Here is a 16536-nt window from a genome sequence, read left to right on the forward strand (position 1 = left end):
CAGTCAGTCGCTCCCAACACTCATCAACCTACGGAATCCCTCGTTAACATTCATCCAGAAATGTCCTCCGCAAACACCGGCAAGAAGACCCGCTCGGCTATCTCCGACGTGGTGTCTCGCGAGTACACCATCAACCTCCACAAGCGGGTATGTTGAGAACGCAAAAACCCCCAAATCGAGAGATTTCCCCCTTACTCGCGAGAATTGGATTCTGTGCAGAATCTGTGGAGGTTCAAATGGACAGAGAACACACTCTCCTGAAACATGGAGTTCTTCTATGAGGAAATCAGTGTGTGTGCGCACTTGGGTGCGAAAAAGGAGACGTGAACATTGAAAAATGTTGGACCCTTTCCTTGCAAACCACCCTCAAACCACACCACCGCATCTTTCTCGAAAAAAACACACTCGATAGTCTGACGATCGGGAGGGGAGAACTTGACTTGTCTTGTCATGAGGGTTGAGACATACCTTTGAGAGATGTCGAGCAAGGTTTTCTCTCCCGGTTGGCATGGCCGCACAAGAAGAAGAAATTAGTTTTATGAAGTCCACCTCTATGGCCGAACCAGAAATTCTCGCAGGGACTCGATCTCTACCAGATGGCATTCGGACGGAAGACTAATTGCAACCTTCTTTTCAATCGTTACAGTGCCACGGTGTCAGCTTCAAGAAGCGTGCTCCCCGTGCTATCAAGGAGATCCGCGCTTTCGCCGAGAAGGCTATGGTAAGTGATTTCCACGCCTTTCCCGTCCTTGACGATCCTGTCACGCGCCCCGAACCTCCTGCTAACCTTACTTCTTCGTCACTGCAGGGCACCAAGGATGTCCGTGTCGACCCCGCCCTGAACAAGAAGGTCTGGGAGGCTGGTATCAAGGGCGTTCCCTTCCGTCTCCGCATCCGCATCTCCCGCAAGCGTAACGACGAGGAGGGTGCCAAGGAGCGTCTGTACTCCCACGTCCAGGCTGTCAACGTCAAGAACCCCAAGGGTCTGCACACCGCTACCGTCGATGACGCGTAAATGTGTTCTTTAATCCCGTCGGTGTCGTCGCTTCTATGATTCCATATTACAACTGGGGTTTTGGTCGGGGCTTTTCAAAATAAAAATACCTTCTTGCACCACTACTCTTTTCTGGCTTAATGTAGCTGTAGTTCTTGAAATTGTAGGCCATATCAGCGAGAACCAACACCCTGAATCCATTTCCTTTCCCTTGACTACACGTCACACGCCTTCTACAGCCTTTTTTTACAGCATTGAAAGTTTCACAATGGGTGCGGAAACTCTTCATTCACAAAGATGGCCTAAATGCATATCCTCGCCGGATGTAGTATGTCGATAAGAAATGCAGGTAGAAATAGAAACACGAAAAACTCCGGCCAACTTTGATATCGTACATTCAATAAATGAGAAAACAAATCCGCAACCCGACCCGGAACAGTAGAGGAAACACCCCTCTCCATTTCGCAAATAATCATCATCTCCTTGAAGTAGCCTTTAGTTTTTGATCTCTTGGATCTTGCTGTGGAGCTCATCAATGGTCTTCGCATTGACACGGATCGCCCAATGCTCGGGCTGTTCGTTGTCGGCCTGGGGCACCATGAATTGAACACTGTTGCTCTGGCGGGCATAGTCAAACTCCTCCTTCAGGAACGTGTTCAGGATGACATTACCACCGGGATCGGCACGGAGGACGATACGGGCACGCTTAGTCTCCGGGTGTTTAAGCAGGCGTAGAATACCGGTACCCTTGGATGTCCAGCCAGTGGCCAGCTTGAATGCTCTGGCACGACATTCAAAGACCAACGTTTCATCTTCCTCGCCCGCATTGGCTTGGGACATGTCGAAAAATTCACCAGGGGCAGCTTCCTCATCAGGGGTGGCGTCTCCAGAATTGACGCCGCTGGATGGCTGGGTAGAAGCCAGAGTCGACGCAGGAGCTGAAGGAGCCAGCGTGGAGTCAGTAGAGAATTTGATTGGCGAGTTGGGTTTCCAGGTCTTGTCCGCTGCTGGCGTGGCGTTGTTTTGGCCAAAGGAGATGGGCTGGCCAAAGGAAGTCGACTGGCCGAAGCTAGCCGAGAAGAGGCTCGAAGTAGATGTGGAGGTCTCCTTTTGGGGAGTTGGGGCAGGGGACTGAATCCGATCAAACAAACTGCGACCAGCAGCCGCAGTCGGCGCAGAAAGAGGTGCGTCCAGGCTGGACTTCGCGGTATCAGTATTCTCGGAAGGCTTGGTGCGCTTGGAGTTGCGCAGAGCGGATGCAAAATCGTCATCCGTACTGACATCTTCTTCCGCAGGGCGCTTTGAAGAATTAGCCTTGCCCTCATCATCAGACTCGTCGCTGTCCTTGTCAGCATTGTTGGGCTGCGGGGTAAGACGACCAAAGATATTCTCGGATGCGGGCAGAGGGCGGCCAGAGGTTTCGAAGATGGAAGCTGTGGAGGAGGCAGGAGATGGAGCACTCAAAACGGAATTGTCCGCGGGTACGAACAGAGAGTTGGCAGATGGTTTCTCTGCAGGTTTGACAGCATTGCCCCGAGTCTCCACCAAATCGGGCTCCTCGGCATCAACCCACTCGAACTTTCCGTTCCTGAAAACAGACTTCTTCTGACTACCGATTTCAAGCTTCGCGCGCTTTTCCTTCTGCTTCTCAGCATATTGGCGTTCCCATTCTTCTTCGTCATCCTCCTCGGAATCGAAATCTTCCGCCTTGCGCTTGGCTTTCTCCTCAGCCAAAGTCTTCTCTGCCTTCTGCTTGAACTGCGCCATGAAATCCACGGTGCCAACGCCATTCCCAAACTTGGGAGGGGCAAGAGCAGGAGCAGGAGCAGCGGAACCGTTCGGGGTCTTTGCAGAAGCCGCCTGTGCGAACATGTTGCCTGCCGGCTTAGGGGCTAGAGAAGCGGCGGGTGCTGGAGAAGCGACGGTGCCGTTGGAGAGTGATTTGGAGAACATATTACCCGTAGCACTCGGTGCAGGGGCGGACACAGGAACTGGTGGAGCTGTATTGGGAGTGGGCGAAGAGAAGGACTTGGCAAACACACTGGATGTAGCGGAGCCGTTGGGGCCATCGATGTGAACGGACTTCTCAGCCGCTTTCTTCACCAGTGGCTCGGGAGCGCCCTTAATAGGGGCACCCATGCCGTTCCGAACCCTGATGTAGAAGAGGATCAAATCATCGAAACTGTCCGTGCCGGGTTTATACTTCATGACTTCTTGTTTGAAGTGTGTATCCAATCCGCGAATCTTCCATAGCAGCTCCGCAGTCTCTGCTACCACCTTGTTTGTCCCAGCAGTGATATTGGGCTTCGAGATTGCTTCAGGAGCTTCGGGTTTCTGGATACTAGCAAGGCCAGAAGGTGCCGCGGTGGATGGCTTCACTGGAGTGGGTTGGGGAGTCGCAGTCTTACCACCAAGCAGATTGGCAAATGGTTTAGCGGGACTCGGCGCAGCTTGCTCTGTTGCAGGCTTCGGGGTGAACAAACTTGGTGCCTGGGCCGGCTCGGCCGGCTTGGGAGCTGTAGATGGTGTACCGAAAATATTTTTGAATGGTTGAGCAGCTTCGGTGGGCTTTTCTGGGGCCTGGGCCACCGCAGGCTTCGGTGTAAATAGACTCGGCGTGGCCAGTTCAGCTGGCTTCGAGGTAGTAGAAGCGGCACCGAAAATACTTCCAAAAGGGTTGGTCTCCGCAGGCTTGCTCAAACTCTGATCAGCCGCAGGTTTGGGGGTTCCAAACAGAGATCCAAAGGGTTTAGGCTCCGCAGGCTTTTCAAAATTTTGTTCCGTAACCGCCTTCGGCGCGAACATATTGGTTGCTGAAGCCTGTTCGGTCGCAGGCTTAGATGCAGTTGACTGTGCCGTGCTAGCCGCTCCGAAAATGTTCTTGAATGGCTGCGCCGGAGCAGTTGTAGAAGCTGCATCGTTCGCAGGAGCTTTGGCAGCAAAGAGGCTGGGAGTCGACGTCTGTTCTGCAGGCTTGGAGGCGAAAATGTTGGTTGAGGTAGATTGCTCGGCAGGGGGTTTCGGCGAGAAGATGTTGTTGGATGCAACTTGAGTCGCATCCGCTTTTTCGGGCTCTGAAGCCGCGGGTTTGAACATGAACGGGTTGCTGGAGGCCGAGGCTGGCGCTGGCGCGGTTGCTTTGGGAGCAAAGACATTATTCGTCGCCGGCTTCTCAGGCTCAGATGGGGTGGAAGTGGCAGGTGCTGCTCCGAAGAGGGACCCAAACGGTTGAGCCTGAGAGGTCGAGGTTGGTGCTTGACTAGCAAAGGCGGGCTTGGCCGCGAAGCCTTCGGCCTTATCGCTCGAGGGCTTCTCAGGAGGAGGAAAGCTCAGGCCACCAAATGGATTGCCCGCTGGTGCAGCTGGCTTCGGAGAAAATAGGTTCGGGGCTCCCGAGTCACCGAAAAGGTTTTTACTCGGGAAAGACGCAGATGGAGCAAAGGATGTCTTGGGTTTAGCATCAGGAGAAGTCTGCATGGAATCTGCAACAGGGTTTCCGTTGGCATTTGTGGCCGCCGGTTGCCCAAACAGGCCGGTGCCTACTGAAGTGCCCGCATTTTGCGGCGCACCGAACGAAAACGCCGGTTTAGGGGTTGGCTGACTTCCGAATCCACCGAAGCTTGCAGACCCAATGGTGGATGTTGGTTGAGCAGCAGGGGCCGAGTTGCCAGCACTGAAAGGGCTATTCGCAAACGGGTTACTTGCAGGAGACCCGAATCCACCGGAGAAATTGAATGACGAGCCATTTCCGCCGAAAGAGAACGGTGCCGCGCTGCCTTGAGTGGGCTGGCTGGGCGTTGTGCTAGCCCCGGGAAAGCTTTGGCTTTGACCGAAGCTGAAGCCACCTGGCTGATTTGTGGGTGCGGAAAATGAGGGAGTTGGGAAAGCTGGGGTGGAGGATAGCTGAGAGAAGGTCCCGGATGGTTCACTAGCACCACCGGTGGGGGTAGTTCCACGAGGGCGTCTGCGAATCTCTTTAATCCTATTGGCATTAGAGGGAGCCGGGGTCAGCATGCTTTCCAGACTTCGTTTGGACATGGTGGAAAGGAGTATGGATAGTTTTGCAGTATGAGACGATAGCGTTGTAAAGTAAGCAATGAAGGAAAAGAGCCGAAAGGTACACGTTTGCAGAGGTTGCGAGTGCTGGACGAGGGATGAAGTAGGAAAACCCGATGCAGAGGGAAATGAGGGGAGAGTTGACTCGACACAAAACGCGTCCAGAACACCCCAACCACGCGCATTCGGCGGGGGGACCTCCTCTGCCGTTTTGCTCTCACAAACAGACTCGTTGCAACCGACTCTTAACACGATCTCCCACCCATGACAGCTTCACACATACAACGGATGAACCAAAAGCGAAGAAGCGACTTACTTTCTGTTGGCCAGCTGAGCAGCCGTCGCCCGTTGGGGCTTCTCGTCAGGTGTGCCCGACATACCGAACTCTTCTAACGTATCCTTAGACCCTTGAGGACCTTGCGCCGTGCGTTTTGACATGCTACGGCAGGCTTATATCATCCGTGCGCGCACCTGGCTCCAAGCTCAAATGGTTCGCGGGCAACGAAGAAGCCTGACCACGTTCCCTCAGATCAACGACGATCCTCGAACCTGGCGCTCGCTCATACACGATACGGTTCCACGGGTCTCGATAGGTTTCGACGGATGAATGTTTGGCCTGGCCTGGTGGTCACGATCGATAACAGGATGCGCTCGAATGCCAACCGCGTATGATACCTGGTCGAAAGCGGAGTTCCAATATCACGCGCGGCCCAGATATCACCGGTACGGTGGATTTGAATCACCGACTGTTCGATTCTTCAGCCGCCCAGAGACCGAATCTCAGGTTGACTTTGTCGGGCTGATTGTTGGTCGTTGACGGCGTCCGGTTCCGTGACACGACCTCGATCGTGATCCGAAGCGCGAGGGGCTCCAAGGCGGGCTCACCGGGGTGAAGGATGATGAAAGGAGAACAAAGAAGAGATGTGTTTATCCTGAAGGATAAATAGTCCAGGCGATGGTTAGTTGGGGAAGAGGAAGGTTGTGGGATGGCCCTGGTTTATTTTTTTTTTCAACGTTCGCGGAGGTTGTCGCGGAGGCAAGAACACCACAGCAGAAAAATGCAGTCACGTGGTTTCTTGGCATGACGATACACAAACCTATCTGGCTATACAACGAGGCCGGACTCATCAACCGGTCTCTCTGCCCTTGGAGAAGATTGCCCGCCAGTCGACCGTTCATAAAGCACTTTGCTTTCGGGCTGTCCAGTCACCGCACTGGAAAACTCCATGACTCGGAGTGTGAAGCTCTGAAGCGTGATGTTGATGCAAGTTGCCGCAGGCATCCAAGTCCTGCTTAGATATGTTGGTCAAGTAACTACCTAAAGGCGGTTGCCAACTCAGCGATGCAGATAATGCATGAATTATCTGATTTTCACCATCTTTATGCAACTAATCCCGTGAGCTTTATCTGTCGATCTTACATAACAGTATACTGATAATCATACAACACCTCTTTCTAGAGGTCTTTCGTTTAATAACTTGCGCTTAGTCGTATGATCACGTAGTATCTATTTTCTAATTTTTGGTCTTGTTCTTGATTTAAAAATAGACTATACGATGGTAGAGTTCTTTGTGTAAGGGGAGAGTCGGGGTAGGGAAGAGGGATACTCCTAACGTATTTATTAGTCTTTGCGGTTTCAAAGAGGTAAGGTAAAAGGGCTTTCCACTAGAATTTAGTATAAATTAAGGTCATGGATTCTGCAGGTAATTATTACACATACAGTAATGTGCTATTGCACCTGGCACCTACTGACCGTGGTCCGGTAGTCCCAGAACAAGCCAACCTCATCCTATCCTCCGAAGCCATCAAGCTTACGACATTCTGCCGTCTCATTCGGCATCAAGCTCCTCATCAACGATTAAGCCCTCGCCTATATCATGCGTATCTGGTTTCAGAAAGGCATTGGCCCTGGTACCAACATCACTCTCGACCGGCCCGTTCCCTTGCGATGGAAAATTGTTCAGAAGCTAAGCGAGGATGATTTGCAGCTTACCGAAGGTGAGCATCTCTCCCTCGCTGTCACCAAAATCCTCTGTTGTGACCCGGAGTACCGCACAAGCTTGCACTTATGCGATGTTATATGCAAGTCCCCTATGAGAATACAGAGATGGACGTTGCGGACACCGGAGCTACTCAGGCTACGACATATATCCCTGAAGAGTTACTTGCATACCAGGATCTTACTTCCCAGGAGTTAGGAATTACTCCGAAACTCTTGGGATTTAAAATCACAAGTCAGGACAAGTCGGGGCTTGTCCCTGGTGGTTTCGTGGTCTGGTTGGCGTGGGAGATGGTGCCAGGGTTACGCCTCGGTATTAAGGATGGATGTCTTTGGGCCTCATGCATTCTGGGCTCTAGATGCTGCCGAAAGAGAAGAAATCCGGCAACACTTTGTGGAGAACCTCCTGTAGGTCGTTGAAGCATCTCTCGTTCTACATCGTTCATTGCTAACACCCATACTAGAGCAATAGAGACGATTGGACATTTTTCTGATACGCCCGCGTTGAGTAGCCTAGTCTGGGATAAGGATTCAAAAACCCTGTACGTTGTAGCAGATATCCTTGCAAACTGTTACTGACAATCGATAGTTATTTCATTGGATTTCGCTTGCGCAACAAGGCAACGGGAGAACCCCGCATCACCGTTCCTGACGTTAAGTGGACCGCATATTTTGGGCTCGCTCAACCGGACTCGCATGCATCGCTGAAAGGGGGATGGAATCAGGATACCTCGGGTTGGAAATGGTAGTCCAGGCATGTGTAACAGAAGGGAAGTGCCATCTGTGCTAAGAACAGCCATTCCAAGAACGTTGTTGCGCTCTAGAGCGAATCTCCATCCAGGGCGTCACTCGGTCGGTGCTTATGGATACGGAGGTCCAGATATGTATCATAACACAAAGGTAGTCGATGCACTCTTAGTCGGGAGATTCTAGAAATAAAAGCTCACTGGAAAGTCGTGCTACAATGGAAATTATGAAGATGTCTCTCTTGGCATTTTACTGCAGCTCTTGTAGAATGCTTTCCTAACTATGACGTCGCGACGTTGGGAGCAAGCTAAGTCCGCCTTAAACCCGTCCAGATGTACGCGACACTGGACTCGCATCCGTGCACAGTGCACACGCGGAGTATCGGCTATGTTCAAACGATGAGTGGACGACAACTCTCCAGAGATGAATGTCAGGCTGTAATTAAGGTTTACTCTCGTGCCCAGACAGTAATGCCGTGTCGGAACATCGCTAACTACCTAGTGCCAATTACCCAAAGTATATCGCTCGACAGAATATCCATTTCACCCTTGAAAAATGTCTCCGATGGGATAGATACCAAAAAAAATCGATATTAAATACTTAGACGGATGCTTGCATGAAGCCCTTGGTCGGCTATCAGATCAGGCGAGATCATGATCGCGTGTCTAGGTGGGTCAGTTCATGTTGGGACAACTCGAACCGCAACGTGAGCCTGAATGTAACAGAACCTAGGTAAAATGAAAACCCTCGTAGGCCGTACCACAGCAAGGGACTCACCGGAAAAAGGAAGGGAGTGAATGTCCTAGGCTGGTTCGATATTCTTCCGACTGGCCAACGTATTTGTGCTGTGAAACGACGGCCAAAGACTATCAAAGCCTGCACTATGAAAATGAGAAGAAAAAAAGATGAGACTAATCTCTTTAAGGACATTCTCGGTGAAGAAAATCAGATTCCCGCCGCATCACCACATTTACATTTGAGGCTTGCGCATGCGAGAGGACCTGGATCTTGTGCTAGTGTCTCGTCATTAGGTTTCCTTGCTTGCAGAATACGAAGTATATGAATTCGATCGAATGTTCCACCGTATCCGTGCCCTTTGGTAACACCCACCGCTTCCGCTTTTGGGTGCACCACGGTTTACCGGAAGTCACCAAACACCGTCTCTTTTTCAAGAAATCATCGAATTAATCAACCAATTAGCTAGTTATCAATAAAAAAAAAAATCTCCCTGCTCTCTCGCCTTCTCCTCATTCTCAATTGCCCGTTGAATAGCCTCGGCAGGCCTTTTTGTAGGTTTAAAACCATACGCCTTTTCGAACTGCTTAGCCAGCTTCCTCTCCTCCTTAGCCATCTCTTTCGCCTTCCTGTCACGAATTGATCGATTTGCATCGCGAGGCTTCAATTTACCATCTTGACTAAGCGGTTTAACCTGCCGCTTAGTATATTGGCGACGTACTGGCTCTTGTACAGATCTGATTCGCCGAATTGTATCTTGGGTCATGGCAAGCTCTTCAAGCTTCTCTCGCTGGTGGGCGAAGATTTTGGTAAGATCTCGCTGCATCTTCTCTGAAAGAGAATTGAGGTGTTTGTAAATCTTCGCCTGGTTCTTCTCTAGTGCTTCAATAGATTTTGGAGGGCTATTTTCAATACTAGAAGACGAGAGATTTGGTGGCGGAGATGGTGTAGAAGTAGGTGTAGCCGTACGCGACCGAAGATTAGGTGCATAGATATCAGAAATTACTAGTTGATTCGTAAGATTTTCAACAATCTTACTACCATCAACCGGCCAGATTCCACGCTCTTTAAAAGAATCGCGAATAATTCGTTGGCTAAAGGTTTTCGATCGAATCGGGCCAATTATAGATAGGAAATCTGCCTTCCCGTACGGCTGGCCACCCCAGAAGGATAGCTCATTATTCATAAGCCGAAATTGCTGCTTATAATTCAAGAAAGGCTTGCCATCAAGTGGTTGACAGAGATGCGTTGAATGAGGTAGGAAGCCGAATGGGATAATCGCATTATCCTCGCATTTCTGTAGGAATTCGAGGGTAAGATGCGCGCCATGGCCATCGAATATAAGATAGCGCTTTTCGCCCCTTTTCACCCGATCGGTAGTAGCAGTAATAAAATAGCCTAGCCAGGATAGGGCTAATTCATCAGAAATCCAGCCGTTTGGTGAGATTGTAGTGCCAGTTTCGCGTGGGAGATCTTCACTACCGTAGAACCAGGCCTCCATAAGATTCTTCCTACTACCTTTGAAGATAAAGAGCGGGTCCATCAGCCAGCCATCTGCACTAATACATTCAACTGCAGTAATAGTCTCGCCCCTCTCTCCTTCGGCTAGGTCAGGGCAAGATGATTTAGAGCCAATAACCTTTCGAGATTGCCCTTGACCGGGTTGGAAGCCGCATTCATCGAAGTTGTATACTAGCCGTGCGGGGACACCATGGAGAAGAGCTGCAAGCTGGTCGTACCAGTACGCAAGAAGCCCTGCATCTTCAGCTTGGATTCGATTCTTCTCCTTGGTCTTCTGCTTCACTGGGGCTAGATTCAGGTGCTTTGGGAGACGCGCTTCAAAGCGGTACGCCCACATCTTGCTAACCTGCCTATCCCGGCCCGCTCGCTCAAGCGCGCGATTTGCCCACGCCTGGATAACCCCGGCAGTAGGTGGTAGATTCCACTTATACATTTGGACTATCCAATTGGTCAAGGCCTTCTCCTGGTATAGCGAAAGGGCATTTTTCAGTGGTGTAGTGGGTGTAGCAGGCGTTTTGGCCTTTTTGACGCGATCGGCCAGTGTAGTGCGAGACACGTTGAATTCACGCGCAATCTTCGTGATATTCGGTCTCTTTTGGCCCGAAGCCAATCTGCAGGCTTCGGCCATGCGAGATTCGTCAAAATTAGCAGATTTAGTCATGTTGGGTGGTTGAAATAGCTGATTGTAGGTAGGTGTTGAAAAAGAGACGGTGTTTGGTGACTTCCGGTAAACCGTGGTGCACCCAAAAGCGGAAGCGGTGGGTGTTACCAAAGGGCACGGATAACACCATTTGCCATTTTGTCATTATCATCATTGCTATTATGAATTATGCTTTGCTGGAACCATGACCCATTCGCTCGATAAGAAGATGATGAAGCCGTTCAAAAAGTATAGTTAATTAGTTGCAACCTAGTTGCTACTGTAGGGTTTGGCTTATTATGGCCGTCGTGTCACTATTCCCTGTTCCTTGTTTACAATAAGGCATAACTTCAAAAATTAACCCCTGAGTTCAGAGTCACATTTCCCCCTCAAATGTGGCGGCAATGAAGCCTGCAGCTAGTCACATTCCATTCCCGCTTTTCGCTGCACTCCACAGGGCTAGTGTCCCTAGTTTCTTCCCACACTGCAATAAAGAGGCAGCCCTTCGGTCGCCCGATTGGTCTGATGCCGCTAACATCGACAGGGGATCTTGACCCCCCGTGGGGCCCGATCGGCATTGTCGATTCCCGTTCTTAATTCTGCGCGCCCCCCGATCATGAGGCAAGAAACCCGGCGTGACAGCCTCACCAGCCGAACCGGTCATGATGGCTTGCTTCAGCCCATGTCCTTGACTACACCACTTTCGTGATCTAGCCCCGGATTTCCAAGGTCACTCGCCATCTATTTCTCCGTCTCGAGTGGTATCTGGGGGTGGCATTTCTTCACGCTAGTTTTGACGATGCCTTGAAGGGTGTCGCGCGGAGGGGGTGCTTCACCCCTTTTTCAAATTGTCATGCGCGTTCCATGGGGGTTATTGATCCTCGCTGCATTATGGCTGCTGCGGAGCGCGATGAGGATGGGTATTTATAAGATCAGCCATGTGTCCTGTGCACTGTCAGGGTGGCCCACCTTCTTTTGGTCGAACCTGGAGTCAAGATGCATTTCGCGCCATTGCTCTCCTGCCTTGCTGTCGTAGCTTGTGCGCATGCACAGCTATTGGATCTTCCGCAAGTTGACAAGCTGGTCAAGGAGGCCTTGAAGCCGCTGGCCGCGTACACGAACTATCATGGACCCAAGGCGGGTACTGTTAACTTGCGCATCCCCCTGTGGTGGAAGGGCTGTTAGCAGATGCCGACGATTCTTCATACTGGCTGGCGGACATCAGTCATCAAGGTCTGGCCGCATTCAATTCCAATCCATCTGGATATAAGGTATTCCGCAATGTCAAGGACTACGGTGCCGTCGGTAAAGTTATACCATCAAAAGGCTGAATAGTAATAAAATTCTAATATGTAATCTAGGTGACGGCGTGACGGATGACACCGCTGCAATCAATGCTGCCATTAGTGATGGTGGCCGTTTTGGTCCTTCAAGCCGCGAGTCATCTACAACAACCCCTGCCATTGTGTACTTCCCAGCCGGAACATACCTGATATCGTCGTCAATCATTGACTATTACTTTACCCAACTGATTGGCAATCCCAACTCAGTACCAGTCATCAAGGCAACACCCGGGTTCACAGGCCTTGGTTTGATTGACGGAGACCAATACCAGAGCGATGGCAATCAGGGCTGGGGCTCTACAAACGTCTTCTACAGACAGATCCGGAATTTGAAGCTAGACATGACCTCTATCCCAGCCAGTTCTGCTGCTACTGGTATTCACTGGCCGACTGGACAGGCCACTAGCATCCAGAATGTTCAAATTGCGATGAGTTCTGCGTCGGGCACTCAGCACCAGGGCATTTTTATCGAGAATGGTACGTCTACCCGCAAGATGGAGTGACCACTTGCTGATATATTTTCAAAGGCTCTGGAGGCTTCTTGACCGACCTCACAATCACCGGTGGACTCTACGGACTTAACGTCGGCAACCAGCAATTCACTATGCGCAACGTGGCTGTCTCCGACGCAGTGACTGGTATCTCCCAAATTTGGGACTGGGGTTGGACATATCAGGGACTCACCCTGACCAACTGTACAACTGGCCTCTCGATCAGCAATGGAGGTGCTGGTAATCAGCTCGTTGGCTCGGTTAATGTTCTTGATAGTACCATCCAGGATTGCCCTACCTTCGTGACCACGGCCTGGGCTAGCTCAAGTTCGTCAAACGGTAGTCTTATCCTGGAGAACATTGCCCTTGACAATGTTCCCGTCGCAGTCAAGGGTACTAGCGGCACTGTCTTGGCCGGAACAACAGGTACTACGACCATTAGCGCTTGGGGCCAGGGTCACAAGTACACTCCGAGCGGGCCCACCAACTTCCAGGGCAGCTTTACCCCACCAACGCGTCCGAGTTCTTTGCTCGCGAGCGGTTCATCAAGTTACTACACCAAGACCAAGCCTCAGTATGAGGCTTCGCCTACATCCTCATTCGTCAGCATTCGCAGCGCTGGAGCCAAGGGCGATGGCTCCACAGATGACACTGCAGCCATTCAATCAGCAATTACCTCGGCGGCATCGTCTGGTCAAATTGTCTTCTTTGATCAAGGAACATATAAGGTCACAGGTACCATTTATGTTCCGTCCGGCTCCCGGATTGTTGGCGAGGCATACCCAGTGATCATGGCTAGCGGAAGCAAGTTTTCAAGCATCTCTAGTCCTGTGCCTGTCATCCAGGTTGGCAAATCTGGTGAGTCTGGGTCTATTGAATGGTCAGATATGATTGTTAGCACACAAGGATCTGCGCCGGGAGCTGTCCTTATTGAATGGAACTTGGCTGCAGCATCCGGCTCTGGTATGTGGGATGTTCACACCCGCATTGGAGGATTCACCGGCTCTCAGCAACAGGTCGCTCAGTGTCCCACTACTGCCGCTGTGAGCGCTGCGTGCGAAGTTGCTTATATGTCGATGCATATCACTAGCAGCGCGAGTGGTGTGTACTTGGAGAATGTGTGGCTTTGGACTGCGGACCACGATCTTGATAGTGCCTCCAACACCCAGATCTCGGTGTATACTGGCCGTGGCCTGCTGATTGAAGGAAAGAATATCTGGCTGTAAGTTGTGTCTTCTCACCCGAATATGACCGCTTGGTATTGCTAACGTCTATGTCAGCATTGGAACCGCGGTAGAACACCACTCTCTGTATCAGTACCAATTCTCCGGTGCCAGCTCAATCATGGCAGGATTCATTCAGACTGAGACACCGTAAGTTAGAACTCGCCAGGAATTAACGTTCGCCTCTGATGACTGACACGCATTATTCAGGTACTATCAACCCAACCCCAACGCAGCGAACAGCCCTTACCCAACCAACTCTGCCTTGAATGACCCCAGCTACAGCAGCTGCCTCGGGGGAAATTGCGACGCCCTGGGTCTCCGCGTGCTCAACAGCCAGGACCTCGTTATTTATGGAGCCGGGCTGTACAGCTTCTTCAACAACTACAGCACTGCCTGCTCCACATTCCCCACTCCCGAGAATTGCCAGAGCGAGATCTTCAGTATCGAAGGCACCACTAGTGGATTGGTGGTTTACTCGCTGAGCACCGTGGGAACGACCAACATGATTGTCAAGGATGGCAGCTCTCTTGCTGTTGTCAGCGATAACCTGGACACCTTTGCTGCTACCATTGCGTACTTCACTCTCTAGGATGGCTGTGGATTCTGTTTCTTTATGGGTAAATATCATGATCATACAATCGCCTATTCTCGTTTGTCCATCGTACTCCTTTTTTCAGGCCCTGTTCGATTAGAAGATCTCATCAAAATCTGGACAAAGTAGAATTGGATCTACGACCCGATAAGGTAACTTCAAATTATTCAGTTAGTCTTTGTAACTGCTGCACTGTAGTTGGCCATTTCCGACAAGTCTTCGGCTAAGTGTGTAAATCCCGGATATAAATCCGAGGTGGAGATCTGAGGTGGTGGGGGCGTGGGGGAATTAGAGCAATGAGGGGTGACAACTCGGGCGAGGAACACAAAGATAACCCGAGGCAAGCTTGTTGGCTATGCCTTGTCGTCGTGTATTTAGAGTGTAGCGCCCGCAACAAACCCCCGCATCCTTTTCGCGTCTGAATCCTATAAGAACGCGACTCATCAATCATGTCAACCGAAAACGACAAAGTGATACCCTTCGAGTCTCTCCCGCTGGATCCCAATGGCCCGCGTGGGAATGCCTGGGGTCGATTCGGACCAAACGACGAGCTTGGTACCTTGAACTTGCTTACTCCAGAGGTGATCGTCGAGGCGGCGAAAGAGATTCGGACTGGAATTCGGATATCACTTGACTGGCCGCTTAGCATGCCAAGCTATCCTAGCTTCGACCGCAATCCATTCGAGCAGAAGCTGGTTCTGCGGAATCCGAACTGCATTTATGATGATATTTTGACGTTTAATAGTCAGGGTTCGACACAGTGGGATGGGTTCAGACACTATGGTATGTATTTTCCTGAGTGATTGACGTCGAACTGCCCGGGTCTTACAAACGGACACAGTCATGATGCCTTACCACTATGGGAAAGCTAACATTAATGTGCTTGTTTAGCCAATCAGAAAATGCGCCGCTTCTATAATGGACACACTACGGAGGAGATCGAGAATTCAGATGTGATCGGTCTTCACAGTATGAACAAGCATACCCACGATCTACATTGATCCAAGCTAATCGATTGATAACAGCCGTTGCCGAACATGGCGGCATGACAGGCCGTGGTGTTCTACTTGATTTCGCGGATTGGGCCGGATCCAATGCAGTCTCCATCTCGGCTCTCGAGTCACAGGCCATCACCCTCGAGAGTCTCAAACAAGTGGTCAAGGATCATAAACTCAAGTTCTGCAAGGGCGATATCCTATTCATCCGTAGCGGTTTCACCGCAGCATACAATAAATTGAACGATCAACAGCGGCGAGATCTCCCGAATCGACCAACGCCGGACTTTATTGGCGTGGAAGCGACCGAGGGTATGGTGCGATGGTTATGGGATCACCAATTTGCCGCGGTGGCTGGCGATGCACCTAGTTTCGAACGCGCTCCAATCCGTGGCAGTCATGCAGATCCGAATTTCAATCTGCACGAATGGGTGTTGGCAGGATGGGGGACGCCCATTGGGGAGATGTTTGACCTGGAGAAGCTCTCCCAGCACTGTAAGGCTACTGGGAGATATAGTTTTTTCTTGTCCAGTATGCCACTCAAGGTACGCTCTTATCGCCCCCAAGTAGGCTATCTTTCCTAAATGCTGATGCAAACATGTTCAACAGGTGGTTGGAGGAGTGGCAAGTCCACCTAATGCGTTTGCTATTTTCTAGTTAGTCCAACATTGACCCCAGCATAGGATCTTTAAACTCGTCTTTTAAATCGTGTATGAAATCGTGTTTGGAAGCGTCTTTTGACTCGTAGACAAATCTACGTAGTGCTGGGGATCAGTACTCTGATAAATGTTGTGATGTCCATCTCCCGGAAGTCAAGTAGAGTAGAGGACCTGCGGCTGCGGCGAATGGGTTGTGTTGTGGTTGTCTCTCCCCCTTGAACACACACGCCTTTACCTCCAACGATCCTCCAATACTTGCAACGATCAGCTAAAATCCTAAAACAATACGGCGCAAAGAAATACCATGCCTTGAGAAATTTTCTATTCCGTCAAGGATGAGATGCGTTTGAGATTATTGGCCCCTAAACCAAAGAGAGACCCCGTGCCACCGGAGGATCATTAGTCCGCCCTCCCCCACACCATACAAGTGCAACGTGAGCCTCGACATGACTCGACTGTGATTGAGCCACGAATTTGGGGGACTGAGATGGTTCTGGGCCAGAAGGAATGATTGATCAGTATCCTCTCTTTTCAAATG

General features: G+C 50.7%; 5 protein-coding genes across 5 annotated transcripts; 4 read left to right on the forward strand and 1 right to left on the reverse strand.

Moving 5' to 3' along the window:
• Positions 1 to 60: 60 nt before the first annotated feature.
• Positions 61 to 1015, forward strand: N7458_005692 (60S ribosomal protein eL31; the record flags this gene model as incomplete). The annotated part of the gene is made up of 3 exons (XM_056909074.1): positions 61 to 147; positions 647 to 721; positions 809 to 1015. The coding sequence occupies 3 exons, from the start codon at positions 61 to 63 to the stop codon at positions 1013 to 1015; spliced, it is 369 nt and encodes a 122-aa protein (XP_056767692.1).
• A 474-nt stretch (positions 1016 to 1489) lies between these two features.
• N7458_005693 (uncharacterized protein) lies at positions 1490 to 5032 on the reverse strand (the record flags this gene model as incomplete). The annotated part of the gene is made up of 1 exon (XM_056909075.1): positions 1490 to 5032. One exon carries the CDS (start codon positions 5030 to 5032, stop codon positions 1490 to 1492), a length of 3543 nt encoding a protein of 1180 aa, XP_056767693.1.
• Positions 5033 to 6927: 1895 nt separating this feature from the next.
• N7458_005694 (uncharacterized protein) lies at positions 6928 to 7798 on the forward strand (the record flags this gene model as incomplete). The annotated part of the gene is given in 4 exon segments (XM_056909076.1): positions 6928 to 7087; positions 7099 to 7457; positions 7524 to 7591; positions 7639 to 7798. The coding sequence occupies 4 exon segments, from the start codon at positions 6928 to 6930 to the stop codon at positions 7796 to 7798; spliced, it is 747 nt and encodes a 248-aa protein (XP_056767694.1).
• Positions 7799 to 11688: 3890 nt separating this feature from the next.
• N7458_005695 (glycoside hydrolase family 55 protein) lies at positions 11689 to 14341 on the forward strand (the record flags this gene model as incomplete). The annotated part of the gene is made up of 6 exons (XM_056909077.1): positions 11689 to 11833; positions 11881 to 11997; positions 12054 to 12512; positions 12563 to 13748; positions 13807 to 13899; positions 13960 to 14341. 6 exons carry the CDS (start codon positions 11689 to 11691, stop codon positions 14339 to 14341), a joined length of 2382 nt encoding a protein of 793 aa, XP_056767695.1.
• Positions 14342 to 14793: 452 nt separating this feature from the next.
• On the forward strand, positions 14794 to 15996 carry N7458_005696 (uncharacterized protein; the record flags this gene model as incomplete). The annotated part of the gene is made up of 3 exons (XM_056909078.1): positions 14794 to 15127; positions 15370 to 15884; positions 15949 to 15996. 3 exons carry the CDS (start codon positions 14794 to 14796, stop codon positions 15994 to 15996), a joined length of 897 nt encoding a protein of 298 aa, XP_056767696.1.
• Positions 15997 to 16536: the final 540 nt, after the last annotated feature.

Source organism: Penicillium daleae (genome assembly GCF_028827525.1).
Source record: "Penicillium daleae strain IBT 16125 chromosome Unknown utg000005l_segment0_segment0, whole genome shotgun sequence".
Taxonomy (NCBI): Eukaryota; Fungi; Ascomycota; class Eurotiomycetes; order Eurotiales; family Aspergillaceae; genus Penicillium; species Penicillium daleae.